Source organism: Haliotis rubra, unplaced genomic scaffold (assembly GCF_003918875.1).
Source record: "Haliotis rubra isolate DU_JTF1 unplaced genomic scaffold, ASM391887v1 Scf934, whole genome shotgun sequence".
NCBI lineage: Eukaryota > Metazoa > Mollusca > Gastropoda > Lepetellida > Haliotidae > Haliotis > Haliotis rubra.
Window position 1 is genome coordinate 144,969 of NW_025767673.1, and position 20,874 is coordinate 165,842.

Here is a 20,874-nt window from a genome sequence, read left to right on the forward strand (position 1 = left end):
ATTGATCCCATCTCGGAAGTACCAGAGAACTTGGACGCAGCCTTCAGGAAGGCAACGAAGTCTCAGGCTCCGAATATCCCACAGTTCAACGCAAAGAAGTTCTCTCTACACAACATGGACCCCTTCATGAAGGCACAAGAAATCGATGACAACTATAAGATCATCAACGACGTCCAGTCCAAATCTTACAAGATTGAGGACAAAAAGCTGGCGCAGATAGACACGATGACCAGAAGGATGTTCTTCGGACTGAACAGATCCAGGGCAGTGAATGAGACGCTCATCGCCAAGTTCAGGGACTCTACTGCAGAGGAGGACCGGATGATCTATTCTGCTCTACTCACGCAGAAGAAGGACCAGCAGTTTATGACGGACCAACTATCATCCATATCAGCAGCGTTGACGTTAGCTAGAAGACAGGGACTACTGTCATCCTGCAACTGGAGCGAACGCTTACGAAGTCGCTGTACAGAGCCCCATGGTCTACATCATCCATCTTCGCAGGGGAGATTGACGCCGCCGCCAAGGAAGTCACGAAGGACTCCAGGGAGGTCTTAATGATCAAGTCCATCGATACAATAGCCAGTGTCATCAGGCAGACGTCCCAGGGCTACTCGGGCAAGTCTAAGTTTGCAGGCATCCAGAAAGCAAGAGAGAAGAAAATGGTGACCTCCAGAGGAGGAAAGGACTCTTTTTGTCGCCCAGCCGGCAACTATAGAGGACGATCCAGACAAGGCAGGGCACCCAGAGGTGCCAGAGGCTATAGACGTTGAAGAGGGGTTCGGAACGACTGGAGTCTTCCACCCCCCAGCCATTCCTGTACAACCTTCACAAGTGGGTGGACGTCTACAAAGCTACTGGGAGAACTGGGGAATTCTTCAAGATCCATTTGTATCCAACATCCTAAGAGACGGATATCGCATACAACTACAAGCAGCTCCGCCATTAACAGACAAACCTCAGAAGTTGGACTTTACAACCCATCGGACAGAGAGGCTACGAGAAGCGGTCACATCTCTACTAGAGAAGGAAGCCATAGAAGTGGTGGACCAGGACCAGATCTCACCAGGATTCTACTCCCCAGTTTTCCTAGTGCCAAAGAAAAACTCCAAAGAAAAGTTCCGACTAATCTACAACATGAGGGCATTCAACAGAGATTATCTACGCAAACCACCAAGGTTCAGCATGATTCATCTACCACAACTACTACATCTCGTCCGTTCGATGGACCACATGGCCAGCATAGATCTACAGGACGCATACCTGCATATTCCTATACATCCGGACTCAAGGAAGTACCTGAGGTTTATACTGGACGAACGACACTACCAATGGAAGGTCCTGCCATTTGGAATATCATCGGCCCCCTGGTTGTTTACAAGAGTGACGAAAACCCATAGTCACATACCTACATCATCGAGGTCTACGCAGTGCGTTCTACCTAGACGACAGGATTCAAGTTCATCAAGATCCCAATCATCTCAGACTACAGCTGGACTTCACCATCAGGCTGCTCACACAACTGGGGTGGCTAGTGAATCTCTTAAAGTTGGACCTAGAACCTACACAGGACCTGCAGTTCCTAGGAATCCGGTTCATCGCAACAGAAAACTGCATAGCAGTACCAGAGGACCGATGGCTAAAGATACAACAGACGATATCGCAAGCTCTACTCTCTCCGTGGCCACTACGACAGTGGCAGAGTCTCTTGGGTCTCCTCACGTCAGCACAAGACATGACACGCAGAGGGAGACCACAACTACGCCCACTACAGGTCTTCGTGAATGCTCATCTGGACGACCTGGACCCCTTCGGACTCCCGGACGGACTAAAACCATATCTACTATGGTGGACCCAGAGATCGAATGTTTGCGGAGGCCCCTATTTAGCAGAGCCGGAGTGCAAGACGCATCTCTACGCAGACGCATCTCTCCAAGGATGGGGAGCACACCTCGACAACGAAGTGTCAGCTTGGACATGGACCATAGAGGAGAAAGATCTGCACATCAACATGCTGGAAATGAAAGCAGTGATAAACGCCATACTCCACTGGACCAGCATTCTGGAGAATGCTCAACTGACAGTACATACGGACAACGTACATACGGCGTTCTACATAAACAGACAAGGATCAACAAGGTCGGCGAACCTTCTGGACCTCTGCTTTCAACTGTTCAGCATAACAGACAACCTGAACATCCACATAAGAGCATGCCACATTCCAGGAGCCAAGAATGTGATAGCAGACGCACTATCCCGTCCAACGCAGCCATCCCCAACAGAATGGATGCTACATCCAGAGATCTTCAAGCAGATCATACAAGAGATGGGAGCGCCACTAATAGACCTATTTGCCACAAGATTCAACAATCAACTCATAACATTCGTCTCACCAATACCAGATCCACAAGCATGGGCAACGGACGCTCTAAGCAGCTCCTGGGAAGGACTAAACGCTTATGCGTTTCCACCACCAGCTCTAATACCGAGGGTGTTGCAGAAAATCAGTCAGGCGAAGATCCTACAACTGATTTTGGTCGCGCCTTAACAGCCAGCGGGAATATGGTTCCCCATTCTCATACAAGAACTAGGACCGCCTCAACTGCAACTACCAGAGTGGTCGAATCTGCTAGTACATCCTCACACAAAGCAAGCACACGGCTACCCAGAGGTGTTCCGGCTACACGTGTGGACTGTATCAAGGCGTGCTTGAACAAGAGAGGATATTCCGCCAGGGCAGTGAAAGCAGTCACACTAGCTCTACGCAAGTCTACACGCAACTTGTACGACGACAAGTGGCGACGATTCGAGACATACGCTTTGAAGAACGGCTTCACAGCCATAAAAGCGACACACCCTCAAGTGGCGGACTACCTTTGTCACCTAAGACAACGAAGCGGTTAAAAGGGTCAACACTCTCAACATACCTAGCGGCATTGAGCTCAGTTATCACCATGAGGACGAGTGCAAAACTGGACGAAAGTACCAGAGTTACTGGCCTTGCTACGCTCTTTTAAACTGGAGGACCAACAACAGAGATTTAAAGCTCCGGCGTGGGACCTCAACGTAGTTTCTCACGACATCTCACCAGTGACGTTTACGAACCATTAGATAAGACATCTTTTGAGTTCTTGACGCAGAAGACGCTGTACCTGATCGCCTTAGCAACAGCAGCAAGGATGTCGGAAATACATGCTTTCGACTTTGAGAGAACACGGTTTGATGAAAATCAAAACATCGTGCATATGGGACTGAGATGGGACTTCATAGCAAAGAATCAACTGCCAGGTCAACTGGACAGACAGTTCCACATCCCAGCACTATCATCAGTCCTTGGACCACAGGATACGCACGACCTATCCTTATGCCCAGTGAGAGCATTGAAAGTCTACCTACTAAGATCTAAGACCAGGAGACGAAAATTCAAGCGTCTTTTCGTCCCGAGGTCTCCCACACTACGATATCTATCTGGATCAGAACTGTCATACTACGGGCCTACAAAGCAGCAGGACTTGATCCTCCAAGAGCCTCCAACCCACATGAAGTTAGAGCTCTGGCGTCAACACTCGCTGTACACGGGAATTGCTCTATCAGGACGATAATGGAGGGCTGCTTCTGGAAATCGGACATGGTGTTTGCCAACCATTACCTGAGGGACATCGCCACCGAGGACGTCTCCGGCATTCACCATTTCGGCCCACTTGTTGTTGCACAACAATTGACAGTCCCTCAAAGGCGCTGAGACGGAGTCTCGCCCTTTTATCACATGACTTGCAAAAGCCTACACTCAGGAGAGTTCAGCTTATAGTCTATATGCACGTCTAAGACAGACTAGCATAAGTGATGTGACCCAGTACTTGTAAGGATACTCGTACAGGAAAGGGTCGCTTCTCCACTTGATGCTCGCATCAAGAGATGGAGTTGCAAAATCCACATAAAATGTTAACAGAAGCAAGGACCAAAAGTTAACAATTGTGGTCCCCCCATCAGAGAAAGCTGGAAGTAAAGGGTTACAGCAGCAGCAGAGCATAGCAGTAAAATAGAAGTTCCCATAGGGGGGGTATGCAAGATGTAAATCACTACATGGAATCCAGAAGTGGCTTGACCCACCACCAAATCCGACGGATTCTACAAGCAAAAATACACATGAGTCAGGATAAGGAAAAATATATAATTTTCTGAATAAAATTCATATTTTATACTTATCCTGACTCATGAGGTAAGCCCTCCCAACCTCCCCGCTAGACACTTTTGGATTTCCCTTTAAATTAAAGTGTCGGGCTATTAATTCGGAGAGAGTGAAGCGTGGGAAGATGGGTGGCGCTGTTTTCCCGCCAAAACGGCGAGGGAGATAACTCGTGGTGAGTAGTGATTTTACATCTGTTTTATTGAAGGGAGCTTCAATAAGGAGATACAAGTGTTCCACTAACGTTCGGGAAGGAAAGGAGACAAGCAAAAATACATGAGTCAGGATAAGTATAAAATATCAATTTTATTCAGAAAATTACATATTTGAAGAAATGTAAGTCATCACGTGTGTGTCAATACTAAAAGTTGGTGATCTTTTGGCAGCAATGTTGCAGAAGCACTGGTGATCAAAGGCTTTGCTACAGTGTTGCGGTACCGGCAGGACGATGACCAACGCTCCTCCCACTATGATGTCCTGCTTGCAGCAGAGGCCCGTGCAGAGAAAAAAGGAGTGGGGCTACACTCCAAGAAGGAGAAGCCAGTTCACAGAGTGGCAGATATATCAGGGGTGAGTAGTTGCCAGGACGACGGTGGTATTCAGCAGTGACTTAACTCCTTTTGTGATTTCTGTGATGAAATTACCCCCAACTGAGTATGTGTTGTGATTTCTGTGATGAAATTACCCCCCAACTGAGTATGTGTTGTGATTTCTGTGATGAAATTACCCCCCAACTGAGTATGTGTTGTGTTTTCTGTGATGAAATTACCCTCCAACTGAGTATGTGTTGGGTTTTCAGGATGTAACCAAGGCCAAACAGTTCCTGCCTTTCCTTCAGCGTGCTGGTCGATCTGAAGCAGTGGTAGAGTTTGTGGCTAGCGGGTCCCGACTCCGACTGTACATCCCCCGGGAAACATGTCTTGTTACATTCCTTATTTCAGGTAATATCATGTTGAAATATGTTGATTCTTCAAGGGTCGGCTGAGACGTTTTGAGTCAAATCACTCAGCATGTGTAGTAATCCTTAAATGTATTGAGTGTAATGCTTTTTCATCCTTACTCTTGTAAGGAAGTGGCAGAAGTAAAGTAATTGGCAGCCACAGTCAATTAGAAGTTATGACCAAGTCTTTTCTGCCAACTCTTGTATGTCAAATCCACTGTGTACAATGTATGTGTGCATGTAGGATCAAATCCAGGCACCTTTAGTCCAGTACAGTCTAGTCATGTTTATATGTGAATACCAAAATCGGCTCCCATTTTGATAAGGTAGGACTGAGAGTGATCTCCCTTCACTAATGATTATCCAAATACCTGATGCCAGTGTTATAATTGTAGGTATCTCCTGCCCTCGTGGATCTCGACCTTTGCCTGGAGGACAGATGGCACCTGCCGAACCATATGGAGAAGATGCCCATAGCTTCACCAAGGAGTTGTGTCTTCAGAGAGAGGTGTGTAGGTCATGTAAGGCTGGCTGTGTTGATGAATTCTTGGGTTTATAGATTTTATTGAAAAGTAAAATTTCTTTGTCTATCATTAACATTGTTTCATGTTGATCGATTTTTTTTTCTTTCTGAAAATGGAATTAAAAACAAAACATTAAGTGGATTTTATGATGATGTGGAAGTGCCATCTTCATTTTAGCCGTATCTATATGGGATGTTCACTGTGTTTATAGACTCTACTATGCATTTTATGAAACAATGCTTGCAGTGATGTCATGTTTAATGTTGGGTCATCTAACATCATCCCTAACATGGCCAGGATGGCAGCCATACAATACCTGTTGGGTTTTGTTACATCACGCAAACTGTTATTATTCAAAATACTGTCAAAATAAGCTGGTATATACAGTACTTAGTAACGAAACTCAACACTTGTATTCAATTATTGTGTGATCTTGTAAAGTTGGCAAGTTATTCTTGGCACTTTGAAGTGCATCCTTGGTTCTGTAAACATCATCTCTTCAGAGAACTGGGGACCAATGAAGCTGATACTTCACATGCTTGTTCCTGCCAATGATCACGCCTAAATTTGTCCAAGATGTTATTAAGAGACATGATATTGATGACACTGTATTTAAGAAAGTGTATGTGGCATCAGGTGGAAGTGGAAGTGGAGGCTATTGACAAGGGAGGCAACTTCATTGGCTGGCTTTTTGTGGATGGCATCAACTTGTCTGTAGCTCTAGTTGAAAATGGTCTGGCATCTGTGCACTTCACTGCTGAGCGCAGCAACTTCTACAAAACACTACAGGTGGCTGAGGAGAAAGCCAAGAAAGACAAGCTCAAAGTAAGTCCCACATCATCTACATATATCATCTTCATTTGAAGTATTTCAGCATTATGGATGTAAAACACTGATACATGAGCACTACTGAAAGACACACAAAGATATATTTACTAGATATATGTCTTTTTATTTTTCCTTATCCTGGCTCATGCTAAATGCTTGTCTCCTTCTTCTTGCGAATGATAGTGGAACACTTGAAATCCCTTGAAGTTCCCTTCTAAAAAGCGGACGTAAAATCATCACTCACCCACGAGTAGTCTCCCTTGCCTCCCTTTGGCGCCCTTTTGTATCACATGACCAGCCATGTTTGTCACTCTCTCCTCTTCGCCCTTGAGGACGGCTGTGAGAGCACCTGGGTCCCTATACGGCTTTTAGGATTGTATTCTACTATATGGTTTGAAATTTGATCTAAATTAGTCGTTTGACATGTTTTTTCATCGTGTTTACATTTGATGAAAACTTGTATTCGTTGTAGGTACCGGCTGTCTGCGGCTGATCCACATTTATTATGTCCTGATTGCACTACTTCATGATCTTTCAGCTCTCGCTGTTAACATTGTCTGATTTTAACGGTTTTTGAATTTAATAACTACCTTTTTTCCATTCATAGACGTGCAAAGGACTGGGTAAGAAGGTATTCACAAGTCATGTCTAAATCGTGTGATTGCGCCGATAACCGTGTGTTAACTACTGCTGCCAAGGTTCATAATTCCAGTGAATTGCCGAGCGTTTTACAGGGGCAGGTCGCTGTTCCAGTGATGAACTCTGGAGCTAATAAGAGATCGTCGTCAACGTAGCTGACCCCATCGCAGACGAAGAAGACTAGATCTTCAACGCAGAAGAAGAAGGCTACTACCCCTAAGACTTCATCGAAGTCTCTACACAGCTCTACGCAGAAGACGAGATCCTTCTCTGCCGAGATTGTACCTCCGGAAGAAGCAGATGTGTATGATGATCCCCCCCATCATCATACCTGAAGTCACAGTTGTCAGCAAGAAGACGAAGCCTGCTTCTACAGCTACATCGGCAACTTTATCAGCGCAGACATTGACAGAAGACTATCTATCAACGCAGACATCGGGTACCAGAGATAGCAGCAGCGTCAACTCTTCACAAGTGCAGCGTGCCTTAGAAGACGCCTCATCGTTGTCAGAAGCATCATCAACCCTGCAGCAGTCTCTTCAGACATCGCAGAACTTCAACCCGGGTCTGTTTATGCAACAGTTTACAGACCAGATGATGTCGATGATAGAACATCACTTCACGCAGGAGAAAGTTGCTACGAAGACCACTACGGTGACTACTAGCCTGCGTGAAGATTCAGCAGTCTCTCCAACGCACTTGGAAGAAGAGGGAAGCCTGCGCGAAGGCTCACGCACCCGACGATCTACCCCATCTGAAGTTAAGAGCTTGGACAATGCCACTAACATCAGCTCAGCCTTAGACGTCCCTGAAGGAGCCACTAAGAAGTCTCCATGCAGAAGCAGATCAAAGCGTTCTCCGAGCCCTACAGACGTCGTATATACGGGTCGTCATCACCTTCGGAATCAGACGCACATCGGGAACCTGCACGCAGGCAATCCACATCTCATAGAAGGGGAACTTCGCCTAAGAATCAACCTTCACGAAGGCCTAGAGAAAGATCTCAAGACTCCAGGAAGGATACACGATCACATCGGGATCGTTCACCTGCGCGCAGTTCGTCATACAGATCTTCATACAGAGACTCACGTCATCGTAGATCGTCAGATCGAGAGATATCTAAATCAGAGGAAGAAGGTGAAGTCATATTCTCCGATACGGAAGTAACCTCATGGATTGCTAATGGCCTGGACCTAGCATCACCTTCCAAGGACACAGACGAAGCGTTTACATACAAGATGTCCAACGATGATTTCGACACACTCACCTTTCCGCCTATCGACCCGATATAAGTACCGGACAGCCTCAGCTCAGCCTTTGATAAGGCTACCAAGTTCCAGAATCAGCATATCCCGACATTCAACGCCAGGAGATTCCCCCTACATCACATGGAACCCTTCCTGAAGGCACCAGAGATTGATGAGGACTATAAGATCATCAACGACTCCCGCTTACAAGATAGAGGACAAGAAGCTAGCGCAACTGGATACGACTACTAGATGTACATTCTTCGGACTAGCCAGGTCTAGGGCTATCAACAAAGCGCTCATCTCGACCGGATGATATATTCTGCTCTACTGACTCAGAAAAAGGACCGCCAGTTTATGTCGGAGCATCTAGCATCCACATCAGCGGGCCTGACGCACCTGAGGAGGCAAGGATTATTGTCATCGTGTACCTGGAGTGAGCGGTCCTTATACAGAGCCCCATGGTCAGCATCATCCATCTTCGGAGGAGAAGTTGCCAAAGAGGTTACACATGAATCAAGGGAGGTCATGATGATGACTTGGCAAATGTGATTCGCCAGACGTCCCAGCGCTACTCCAACAAATCTAAGTTTGCAGGAGTCCAAAGAGCCAGAGAAAAGAAGTATTCCAACTCGAGAGGGGTAAAATGTTCTTTTCGTCGCCCAACCGGAGCCCCCAGAAGTAACCCCGGAAGAGACCTAGCACCCAGGGGTGCCAGGGGAACCAAGCGCTGAAGGACAGGTCTGGAATGACTGGAGTCTTCCACCCCCAGCTGTTCCTTTACAACCTTCGACAGTGGGTGGACGTCTTCAATGGTACTGGGAAAATTGGGGAATACTACAGGACGACTACGTATCCCAGATACTACGCAGAGGATACAAGATACAGTTGGAAGCCACCCCGCCGCTTACAAGCAACCCGATGGCCTTCAACTACGCAGCCGACCAGACAGAGAAACTGGACGACGCAATCAAGGCTCTACTCGACAAAGAGGCAGTAGAAGAGATAGATCAAGATCTCATCACGCCCGGGTTTTACTCCCCAATTTTCCTGGTACCAAAGAAGAATTCCAAGGAGAAATTTCGGCTCATCTACGACATGAGGAAGTTCAACTGGGAGTATCTACGCAGACCAGCAAAATTCAAAATGATACATCTTCCTCAGCTTCGACATCTCGTTCATCCAGCAGACTACCTTGCCAGCAAAGATCTGCAAGATGCATACCTCCACATCCCGATACATCCAGACTCAAGGAAGTACCTACGATTCCTGTTCAACGGACATCACTTCCAGTGGAAGGTTCAAGCTCATCACGATCCCAGTCAACTCAGACTGCAACTAGACTTCACCATCAGGCTTCTCACTCAGTTAGGATGGCTGCTAAATCTCCTCAAGTCGAAACTGGAGCCAAAACAAGATCTTCAATTTCTAGGAATACGACTCATCACGCCGGTGAATCGCATAGTTGTCCCATGCATGCATCATTACAAAGATGGGGTGCCCACCTCAACTACGAAGTGGCAGCAGGGAAGTGGTGGAGTCAGGATCAGAATCTGCACATCAACCTGTTGGAGATGAAAGCAGTGATCAACGCTTTACATCACTGGTCCAGGGTACTAAAAAACGCAAGGCTCACAGTCCACACGGACAACTCCACAGTAGCGTTCTACATCAACAAACAAGGATCAACAAGATCAACAAGTCTGCTACAACTCGGTTTTCTCCTGTTCAGCATCGTCGACGACCTGAACATCTACATGAAGGCATGCCACATTCCAGGAGCAAAGAATGTCATAGCAGACGCCCTATCTCGTCCACTACAACCATCCCTGACAGAATGGATGTTACACCCAGAAGTGTTCCAGTTCATCATACAGACAGTAGGATCTCCACTGATAGACCTGTTTGCAACAAAGTTCAACAAGCAATTACCAACATTCTTCTCACCGATTCTGGATCCTCAGGCATGGGCAACAGACGCTTTAAGCATCTCATGGGAAGGACTAAACGCTTACGCGTTTCCACCTCAAGCACTATTACCACAAGTAATACAGAAAATCAAGCAGACGACAACGCTGCAACTGATTTTGGTCGTGCCCTATTGGCCAGTGAGGGTATGGTTTCCCGTCCTCATACAAGAACTCGGAAGTCCAACCCTGAAACTACCAGAGTGGTCGAACCTGCTCGTCCATCCACACACCAAGCAAGCTCATGGGAAACCGACACTGTTCCAGCTACACGCCTGGAGCGTATTACAGCTTCCCTGAGGACTAGAGGGTACTCCGCCAGAGCAGCGAAAGCAGTGACACTAGCTCTACGCAGATCAACTCGCAACTTGTACAATGACAAGTGGCAGAGATTTGAACAGTATGCAACGAGGAAAGGCTTGACAGCGGTAAAGGCAACCCATCCTCAAGTGGCGGAATACCTGTGTCATTTGCGACAGACCAGACACTTAAAAGGTTCAACACTCTCAACGTACCTGGCTGCTCTCAGCACAGTTATCACCATGAAGATGGGTGTCAAGCTGACCAAAGTACCAGAGATACTGGCACTTCTACGCTCGTTCAAGTTGGAAGACCAACAAAAGAAATTCAAGGCTCCTGCCTGGGATCTCAATGTAGTTCTACAACATCTCACCAGTGACGCCTACGAGCCTCTAGAACGGACATCCTTTGAACTACTGACACAGAAAACACTGTTCCTGATCGCCCTAGCAACAGCAGCACGGATGTCAGAAATACATGCTCTGGACTTTGAACGAACACGATTTGAATCAAGATGTCGTGACATCGTTCATCTAGGACTGAGATGGGACTTTATTGCCAAGAACCAACTGCCCGGCCAGCCTGACAGACAGTTCCACATCCCAGCACTCTCTACAGTCCTTGGGCCACAGGATTTATCCTTGGGCCCTGTCAGAGCACTAAAAATCTACCTACAAAGGACAAAAACAAGGAGACGAAAATTCAAGAGCCTATTCATCCCCTTATCCACTGAGACGCCCATGGAAGTTTCACGGACACCGATATCGATATGGATGAGAGCCGTTATACTAAGGGCCTACATAGCAGCAGGACTTGAGCCTCCACGAGCCTCCAATCCCCACGAAGTCAGAGCCCTGGCGTCTACACTTGCTCTGCATGGAAACTGCTCGATAACAACTATAATGGAGGTCTGCTTTTGGAAATCGGACAATTGCAAACCACTACTTCAGAGACATTGCCACCGAAGACATCTCAGGCATTCACCAGATTGGGCCACTTGTTGTAGCACAACAACTAACAGTACCACAAAGGCACTGAGAAAAATCTCACCCCTTTATCACGTGACTTGTGAAACCAACGCTCTGGAGAGCAAATGGTTAAAGTCCATGCACACGTCTAGGACAGGCTAGCATGAGTGATAGACCCTGTACTTGTATAGGACATACTCGTACATGAAGAAGGGTTGCATCTCCACTTGATGCGCGCATCAAGAGATGGAGTTGCAATAGATAACTAATGGAACATTAGTATATCTAAAATCCACACAAAAATGTCAGGAGAAGTTTCGGAAGAAATCTGACAAGTTGTGGTTCCCCCCACAGACTCATCAGAGGAAGTTGAAAGAACAGAATCATCAGCTGTGCCGTCATAAGTTCCCATGGGGGGTAATACAGGACGTAAATCAACAGCCAGTGAATCCAGGAAGTGGCCTGACCCACCACCAATTCCGACAGATTCTGCAAGCATTTAGCATGAGTTAGGATAAGGAAAGATATGTAATATTTTGACTAAATTTGATATTTTATACTTATCCTGACTCATGAGGTTAGCCCTCCCAACCTTCCCTCTCAGGGCACTCAGGATTTCCCTGTAAATCCGGGTGTCGGGCAGACATACATACGGAGAGAGTGACAAACATGGCTGGTCATGTGATACAAATGGGCGCCAAAGGGAGGCAAGGGAGACTACTCGTGGGTGAGTGATGATTTTACGTCCGCTTTTTAGAAGGGAACTTCAAGGGATTTCAAGTGTTCCACTATCATTCGCAAGAAGAAGGAGACAGGCATTTAGCATGAGTCAGTATAAGTATAAAATACCAATTTTAGTCAGAAAATTACATTTATATGGAAATGCAGACCTCTCAACTGAAGAAAATCTGAATATCTTCAAACATGTCCATCATTACATCAATCAAACTAAACGATTCCTCTGTTCATACTAATCTGTTATATTCTCAAACTCAAGATCTCTCATGTATATCTTCTCTGTTTCTCAGGTAAATATAATTGTTGTAAATATTGGGAGAGGGCATTATTAAGTTGGATAACTTGTGCCCAATCCTTTTCTTCAATGAATAAAATATGTTTAAATCAGACACACAAAGCTACAACCTGATTATTGTTGCAGATGTGGGCCAACTTTGTTGAGCCAACTAAACAGGAGGTAGTGGAAGAGCCTGCAGACAGGAAGGTTACATACAAGAACATCATTGTAACAGAGGTCAACGATTCTCTCTCATTCTTTGCTCAAACAGTAGAAAAAGGTTAGTATGAAGGAAACTCCATTTACCCTGGTTCACACTGGTTATATTTCTTTGTTCGCACCATACCTGTGCTTGTGGGTAGCAAATGATCTGTAACTCACTCAATACTAAGCCATTCTTTGAAGGTGTGTGAGCTGTTGTTAAGGGACTCTCCGATTCCGGGCTGTATGTAAATGTGTGTCGTGTGTTCAGGGCAGAATGTAAATGTGTGTCATGTCTTCAGGGCAGCATGTAAATGTGTGTCGTGTGTTCAGGGCAGAATGTAAATGTGTTGTGTGTTCAGGGCAGAATGTAAATGTGTGTCATGTCTTCAGGGCAGAATGTAAATGTGTGTCATATGTTCAGGGCAAAATGTAAATGTGCGTCATGTCTTCAGGGCAGAATGTAAATGTGCGGCGTGTGTTCAGGGCAGAGTGTAAATGTGTGTTATGTCTTCAGGGCAGAATGTAAATGTGTGTCATGTCTTCAGGGCAGAATGTAAATGTGTGTCATGTCTTCAGGGCGGAGTGTAAATGTGTGTCATGTCTTCAGGGCAGAATGTAAATGTGTGTCATGTCTTCAGGGCAGAGTGTAAATGTGTGTCATGTCTTCAGGGCAGAGTGTAAATGTGTGTCATGTCTTCAGGGCAGAGTGTAAATGTGTGTCATGTCTTCAGGGCAGAGTGTAAATGTGTGTCGTGAGTTCAGGGCAGAGTGTAAATGTGTGTCATGTCTTCAGGGCAGAGTGTAAATGTGTGTCATGTCTTCAGGGCAGAGTGTAAATGTGTGTCATGTCTTCAGGGCAGAGTGTAAATGTGTGTCATGTCTTCAGGGCAGAGTGTAAATGTGTGTTATGTCTTCAGGGCAGAGTGTAAATGTGTGTCATGTCTTCAGGGCAGAATGTAAATATATGTCATGTGTTCAGGGCAGAATGTTAATGTGTGTCATGTGATGTTCAGGGCCTGAGCTGGAGAAGATGATGGAAGAACTTCGTAGTGAAATGGAGAACAACCCACCTCTCAAAGGAGCATACACACCAAAGAAGGGAGACAGGTGTGCAGCCAGGTTCTCACAAGATGACCAGTGGTGAGTCTGCCCCATCCACCCTGTTTTAGACCACTGACTTACATCTATGTCCCCCCCACATAAGCCACCTGTGTTTCTGTACATCCATGTTTTCCCAACATGACCCACCTGTGTTACTGTACATCCATGTTCTAGCAACATAATCCACCAGTGTTACTGTACCCCATGTTCTAGCAACATAACCCACCTGTGTTACTGTACATCCATGTTCTAGCAACATAATCCACCTGTGTTACTGTACCCCATGTTCTAGCAACATAACCCACCTGTGTTACTGTACATCCATGTTCTAGCAACATAATCCACCTGTTACTGTACCCCATGTTCTCCAAAATAACCCACCTGTGTTACTGTACCCCATGTTCTAGCAACATAATCCACCTGTGTTTCTGTACATCTATGTTCTCCCAACATAATCCACCTGTGTTTGTGTACATCCATGTTCTCCCAACATAATCCACCTGTGTTACTGTACATCCATGTTCTCCCAACATAATCCACCTGGGTTTCTGTACATCCATATTCTAGCAACATAATCCACCTTTGTTACTGTACCCCATGTTCTAGCAGCATAATCCACCTGTGTTTCTGTACATCCATGTTCTCCCAACATGACCCACCTGTGTTACTGTACCCCATGTTCTCCCACATAACCCACCTGTGTTACTGTACCCCATGTTCTAGCAACATAATCCACCTGTGTTACTGTACATCCATGTTCTCCCAACATAATCCACCTGTGTTTCTGTACATCTATGTTCTCCCAACATAATCCACCTGTGTTTGTGTACATCCATGTTCTCCCAACATAATCCACCTGTGTTACTGTACATCCATGTTCTCCCAACATAATCCACCTGGGTTTCTGTACATCCATGTTCTAGCAACATAATCCACCTGTGTTTCTGTACATCCATGTTCTCCCAACCCACCTGTGTTACTGTACCCCATGTTCTCTCCATAATCCACCTGTGTTACTGTACATCCATGTTCTCCCAACATAATCCACCTGTGTTACTGTACATCCATGTTCTCCCAACATAATCCACCTGTGTTACTGTACATCCATGTTCTCCCAACATAATCCACCTGTGTTTGTGTACATCCATGTTCTCCCAACATAATCCACCTGTGTTACTGTACATCCATGTTCTCCCAACATAATCCACCTGGGTTTCTGTACATCCATGTTCTCCCAACATGACCCACCTGTGTTACTGTACCCCATGTTCTCCCACATAACCCACCTGTGTTACTGTACCCCATGTTCTAGCAACATAATCCACCTGTGTTACTGTACATCCATGTTCTCCCAACATGACCCACCTGTGTTTCTGTACATCCATGTTCTCCCAACATGACCCACCTGTGTTACTGTACATCCATGTTCTCCCAACATGACCCACCTGTGTTACTGTACCCCATGTCCTAGCAACATAATCCACCTGTGTTTGTGTACATCCATATTCTACCAACATAATCCACCTGTGTTACTGTACCCCATGTTCTAGCAGCATAATCCACCTGTGTTTCTGTACATCCATGTTCTCCCAACATGACCCACCTGTGTTACTGTACCCCATGTTCTCCCACATAACCCACCTGTGTTACTGTACCCCATGTTCCAGCAACATAATCCACCTGTGTTACTGTACATCCATGTTCTCCCAACATGACCCACCTGTGTTTCTATACATCCATGTTCTCCCAACATGACCCACCTGTGTTTCTGTACATCCATGTTCTCCCAACATGACCCACCTGTGTTACTGTACATCCATGTTCTCCCAACATGACCCACCTGTGTTTCTGTACATCCATGTTCTAGCAACATGACCCACCTGTGTTTCTGTACATCCATGTTCTCCCAACATGACCCACCTGTGTTACTGTACATCCATGTTCTAGCAACATAATCCACCTGTGTTACTGTACCCCATGTTCTAGCAACATAACCCACCTGTGTTACTGTACATCCATGTTCTAGCAACATAATCCACCTGTGTTACTGTACCCCATGTTCTAGCAACATAACCCACCTGTGTTACTGTACATCCATGTTCTAGCAACATAATCCACCTGTGTTACTGTACCCCATGTTCTCCAAAATAACCCACCTGTGTTACTGTACCCCATGTTCTAGCAACATAATCCACCTGTGTTTCTGTACATCTATGTTCTCCCAACATAATCCACCTGTGTTACTGATCATCCATGTTCTCCTAACATAATCCACCTGTGTTTCTGTACATCCATGTTCTCCCAACATAACCCACCTGTGTTGTACATCTGTACATCCATGTTCATAGCAACATAATCCACCTCTAGCAACATAACCCACCTGTACACTGTACCCCATGTTCTAGCAACATAACCCACCTGTGTTACTGTACATCCATGTTCTAGCAACATAATCCACCTGTGTTCTCCAACATAACCCACCTGTGTTACTGTACAACCCATGTTCTAGCAACATAATCCACCTGTTTCTGTTTCTGTACCCCATGTTACTGTACATCCATGTTCTAGCAACATAATCCACCTGTGTTTCTGTACATCCATGTTCTAGCTAGCAACATAATCCACCTGTGTTTCTCCCCCATGTTCTGTAATCCCCTGTGTTCATGTTCTAGCAACATAATCCACCTGTGCTACTGTACCCCATGTTCTAGCAACATAATCCACCTGTGTTTCTGTACCCCATGTTCTAGCAACATAATCCACCTGTGTTTCTGTACATCCATGTTCTAGCAACATAACCCACCTGTGTTTCTGTACATCCATGTTCTCCCAACATGACCCACCTGTGTTACTGTACCCCATGTTCTCCCAACATGACCCACCTGTGTTACTGTACCCCATGTTCTCCCACATAACCCACCTGTGTTACTGTACCCCATGTTCTAGCAACATAATCCACCTGTGTTACTGTACATCCATGTTCTCCCAACATGACCCACCTGTGTTACTGTACCCCATGTTCCCCCAACATGACCCACCTGTGTTTCTGTACATCCATGTTCTCCCAACATGACCCACCTGTGTGTCTGTACATCCATGTTCTCCCAACATGACCCACCTGTGTTACTGTACCCCATGTCCTAGCAACATAATCCACCTGGGTTTCTGTACATCCATATTCTAGCAACATAATCCACCTTTGTTACTGTACCCCATGTTCTAGCAGCATAATCCACCTGTGTTTCTGTACATCCATGTTCTCCCAACATGACCCACCTGTGTTACTGTACATCCATGTTCTCCCAACATGACCCACCTGTGTTACTGTACCCCATGTTCTAGCAACATAATCCACCTGGGTTTCTGTACATCCATGTTCTCGCAACATAATCCACCTGTGTTACTGTACATCCATGTTCTCCCAACATGACCCACCTGTGTTACTGTACATCCATGTTCTCCCAACATAACCCACCTGTGTTACTGTACCCCATGTTCTAGCAACATAATCCACCTGTGTTACTGTACATCCATGTTCTAGCAACATAATCCACCTGTGTTACTGTACCCCATGTTCTAGCAACATAACCCACCTGTGTTACTGTACATCCATGTTCTAGCAACATAATCCACCTGTGTTACTGTACATCCATGTTCTAGCAACATAATCCACCTGTGTTTCTGTACCCCATGTTCTAGCAACATAATCCACCTGTGTTACTGTACCCCATGTTCTAGCAACATAATCCACATGTGTTTCTGTACCCCATGTTCTAGCAACATAATCCACCTGTGTTACTGTACATCCATGTTCTAGCAACATAGACCACCTGTGTTTTTGTACATCCATGTTCTCCCAACATAATCCACCTGTGTTATTGTACATCCATGTTCTCCCAACATAATCCACCTGTGTTTCTGTACATCCATGTCCTCTCGACATGAATGACTGACAATACTGTACACTTTGTGCTTCCCCACTTGAATCCCTGTACACTTCTGCGGTCCAAACCATGAACCCCTGACATCACCACCTGTGTTTCTGTACATCCATGAACCCCTGACATCACTGTACACTTTGTGTCCAATGACTGACAATACTGTACACTTTGTGCTTGTCCCCCACCTTGAATCACTGTACACCTTTTGAACCCCTGACCCATCACTGTACACTTTGTGTCCACCCCACTTGAACCCTGACATCACTGTACACTTTGTGTCCACCCCACTTGAACCCCTGACATCACTGTACACCCCACTTGAATCCCTGACATCACTGTACACTGTGTCCACCCCACTTGAACCCCTGACATCACTGTACACTGTGTCCACCCCACTTGAACCCCTGAGGGCGGTGGGGTAGCCTAGTGGTTAAAGCGTTGGCTCGTCACGCCGAAGGCCCGGGTTCGATTCCCCACATGGGCACAATGTGTTAAGCCCATTTCTGGTGTCCCCTGCCGTGATATTGCTGGAATATTGCTAAAAGCGGCGTAAAACTAAACTCAGTCTGTCAGTTGAACCCCTGACATCACTGTACACCCCACTTGAACCCCTGATATCACTGTACACTGTGTCCACCCCACTTGAACCCCTGGCATCACTGTACACTTTGTGTACACCCCATATGAATCCCTGATATCACTGTACACACCCTGAGTCCATCTAATGTATATCTACAAAAATATACTATGAAACACGGTCGTGTCATTCGTGTCGTCAGTTAACGGAGATGGTTTTCTTCCAGGTATCGGGCTAAAGTAGAGAAAGTGGAATCCAACGACCGAGTGACTGTCTTGTACATCGATTATGGCAATGTAAGTTGACAGGAATATAGAGAAAATTTGGGTTATAACGAATTCCAGATTATTATAACCATTATTCGTTATAAGCATTTGGACCAAAATATACAGCAAGTGTCCCTGACCAACCGTCAGTTGGTTATAATCATGTTCATTACAAATGTAGTTTACTGTGTGTGTATTCCCATGCAGTGTTTGATACATATATTTGTTGTCCCCACAGAGAGAGGTGACATCGTCGACAGAGATTGCAGCCCTGCCAGGGAGTTACCAGTCAATTCCCCCACAAGCCACAGAGTACATTCTGGCCTGTGTGGCCTTGCCAGATGATGTAAGTGACCAATTTTTCTCTTGCTAATTGATGCTTGTCAGTTTTACCAATTAATGATGTTCTTTGACAGCATTCTAGAAAAGCAAAATGTCTTACCTTTGCAGTGTAATTAAATAAACTGTTAAACCTCCTATGCTGATGCAACAACTCACCTTGTCACTTTCCCAAAATGTTTGCTGCAGGAGGATGCTAAGAATGAAGCCATGGATGCACTGTACTCTGACATCATCAACAAGCAGCTCATGCTCAACACAGAATACAAAGGACCACCAGATTATGTGACGCTTGTCACAGAGGCAAAAGAGGATATTGCACTTTGTCTCATTTCTAAAGGGTTCCTCCTTGTAGAGCCTCGGCGGGAACGTCGGCTGGCCAAGATTGTGTCTGACTACACTAAGGCACAGGAAAAGGCTAAATCACAGAGGGTAAGAAATTTCAAGACATTCATTTGTATTGTTAAACGCCATGTCATTGGTGATACAGGCAGTAGCAATATGTTGCTTCTGAGACTTCTTTCCTTTAAAGCCTTGGTAGATGTGACTTTATCCTCAATCCTTTGTGTTGGATTGTAGATGTTGTATATAATGTATGGTCATCTCTAGATTGTTTCCTAGCGTTGCTGCTGTTCGTTATGATTACTTTATTTTTGTAAGGTTTTGTCTGAATTTAGCCACAGGTGTGGATATTGTGTAGAAGTTGATTTAGTAGTTTCCAAATATCCTGTCATGTCATTCTCATGGCCACGTGGAATAAATAAGGTCATGAAACTCGCTTGAAGTTGGTGGTTACACTTTCATAAAAAGAATAAATGCTTTTGCTATTGAACTTTTTCACATTTTAACATGTCTTCAATGAATCATTCAGTTGCCTGTTACTGATGCATCTCAAGATGTTTTCCTAGTGTTGTGGCATATGATATGACACGTGCTGGGATGGGTGCTGCCAGTACTGATATAGAGTTGTTTCTGGTTGTGTTGCAGTTGAATCTGTGGCGCTATGGTGACTTCACTCAGGATGATGCCAAGGAGTTCGGCTATTCACGTTGAGCAGTCAACACTCTGCTCTTCACTCGCAGCAGTTACACAAGTGGAAGCTAGGATATATAAACAATTTTTAAGACAGAATATATTTACATTACATGCCAACTCCTATTTTCTATGATTTTGAATACCTAGTTTTCTCAATAATGGACACATGGCTTCAGTCAACATGATTCTACTTGCAAACTGAAAACTCATAACAAGCATCATGTGTCCAGAGTGAAAAAACATTTCACAGAATGTCAGACCTCATAACAGCAAAGTGTGACTTTGGCTTTAAAAGCATTTAATTACACAAGTGTATCCCTTGTTTAAAGCCAAGCTAAGGGCTCATCTCACTGTAGATTGTTCATATAGTCCTGTCATGGTAGTTGGTCTCATCCCGAGTGTCTGTTGCTGTGGGTCTACACAAAGGATACACTCCAGTATCAATCAAACTAGTAACTTAGAAAAACATTGGATTCTTTGCTGGGTGTGGAAACTCCAGTCAAGGGAATTGTATGTAAAAAATTTCCCAGCCTGTGAGTTATGTTTATCTTGGTGCCAAACCAGTTCTGTAGTTAATAGAGTACTGTTTACTATGTATTTGTTCTACATACTCCCTACTTATGCAAACCTCTGTCTGGAGTTGATCCACACCAGCCTGTACATCTCTGCCATTTCTGGCAAATACTGCCTTGTTGACAAGTCTGTTGGTATTATATATAATGCACACAAGCAACGTGCTCAAAATTATGACAGAATCTTCTTGAAAAATAAAACTATATTTATGAATGTTTCCCAAA

The 20,874-nt window shown here is 45.2% G+C and overlaps 1 protein-coding gene across 1 annotated transcript in view; it reads left to right on the plus strand.

The window, feature by feature from the left end:
- Positions 1 to 20,874, plus strand: part of LOC124264649 (staphylococcal nuclease domain-containing protein 1-like) — a 48,136-nt gene extending 27,262 nt beyond the window's left edge. Inside the window, 10 exon segments of the mRNA XM_046699387.1 lie at positions 4,573 to 4,756; positions 4,986 to 5,127; positions 5,522 to 5,634; positions 6,287 to 6,475; positions 12,759 to 12,894; positions 13,832 to 13,958; positions 18,664 to 18,733; positions 18,942 to 19,049; positions 19,232 to 19,474; positions 20,030 to 20,874. Of these exon segments, the coding sequence (XP_046555343.1) occupies positions 4,573 to 4,756; positions 4,986 to 5,127; positions 5,522 to 5,634; positions 6,287 to 6,475; positions 12,759 to 12,894; positions 13,832 to 13,958; positions 18,664 to 18,733; positions 18,942 to 19,049; positions 19,232 to 19,474; positions 20,030 to 20,095 (1,378 nt within the window). The 3' untranslated portion in view covers positions 20,096 to 20,874.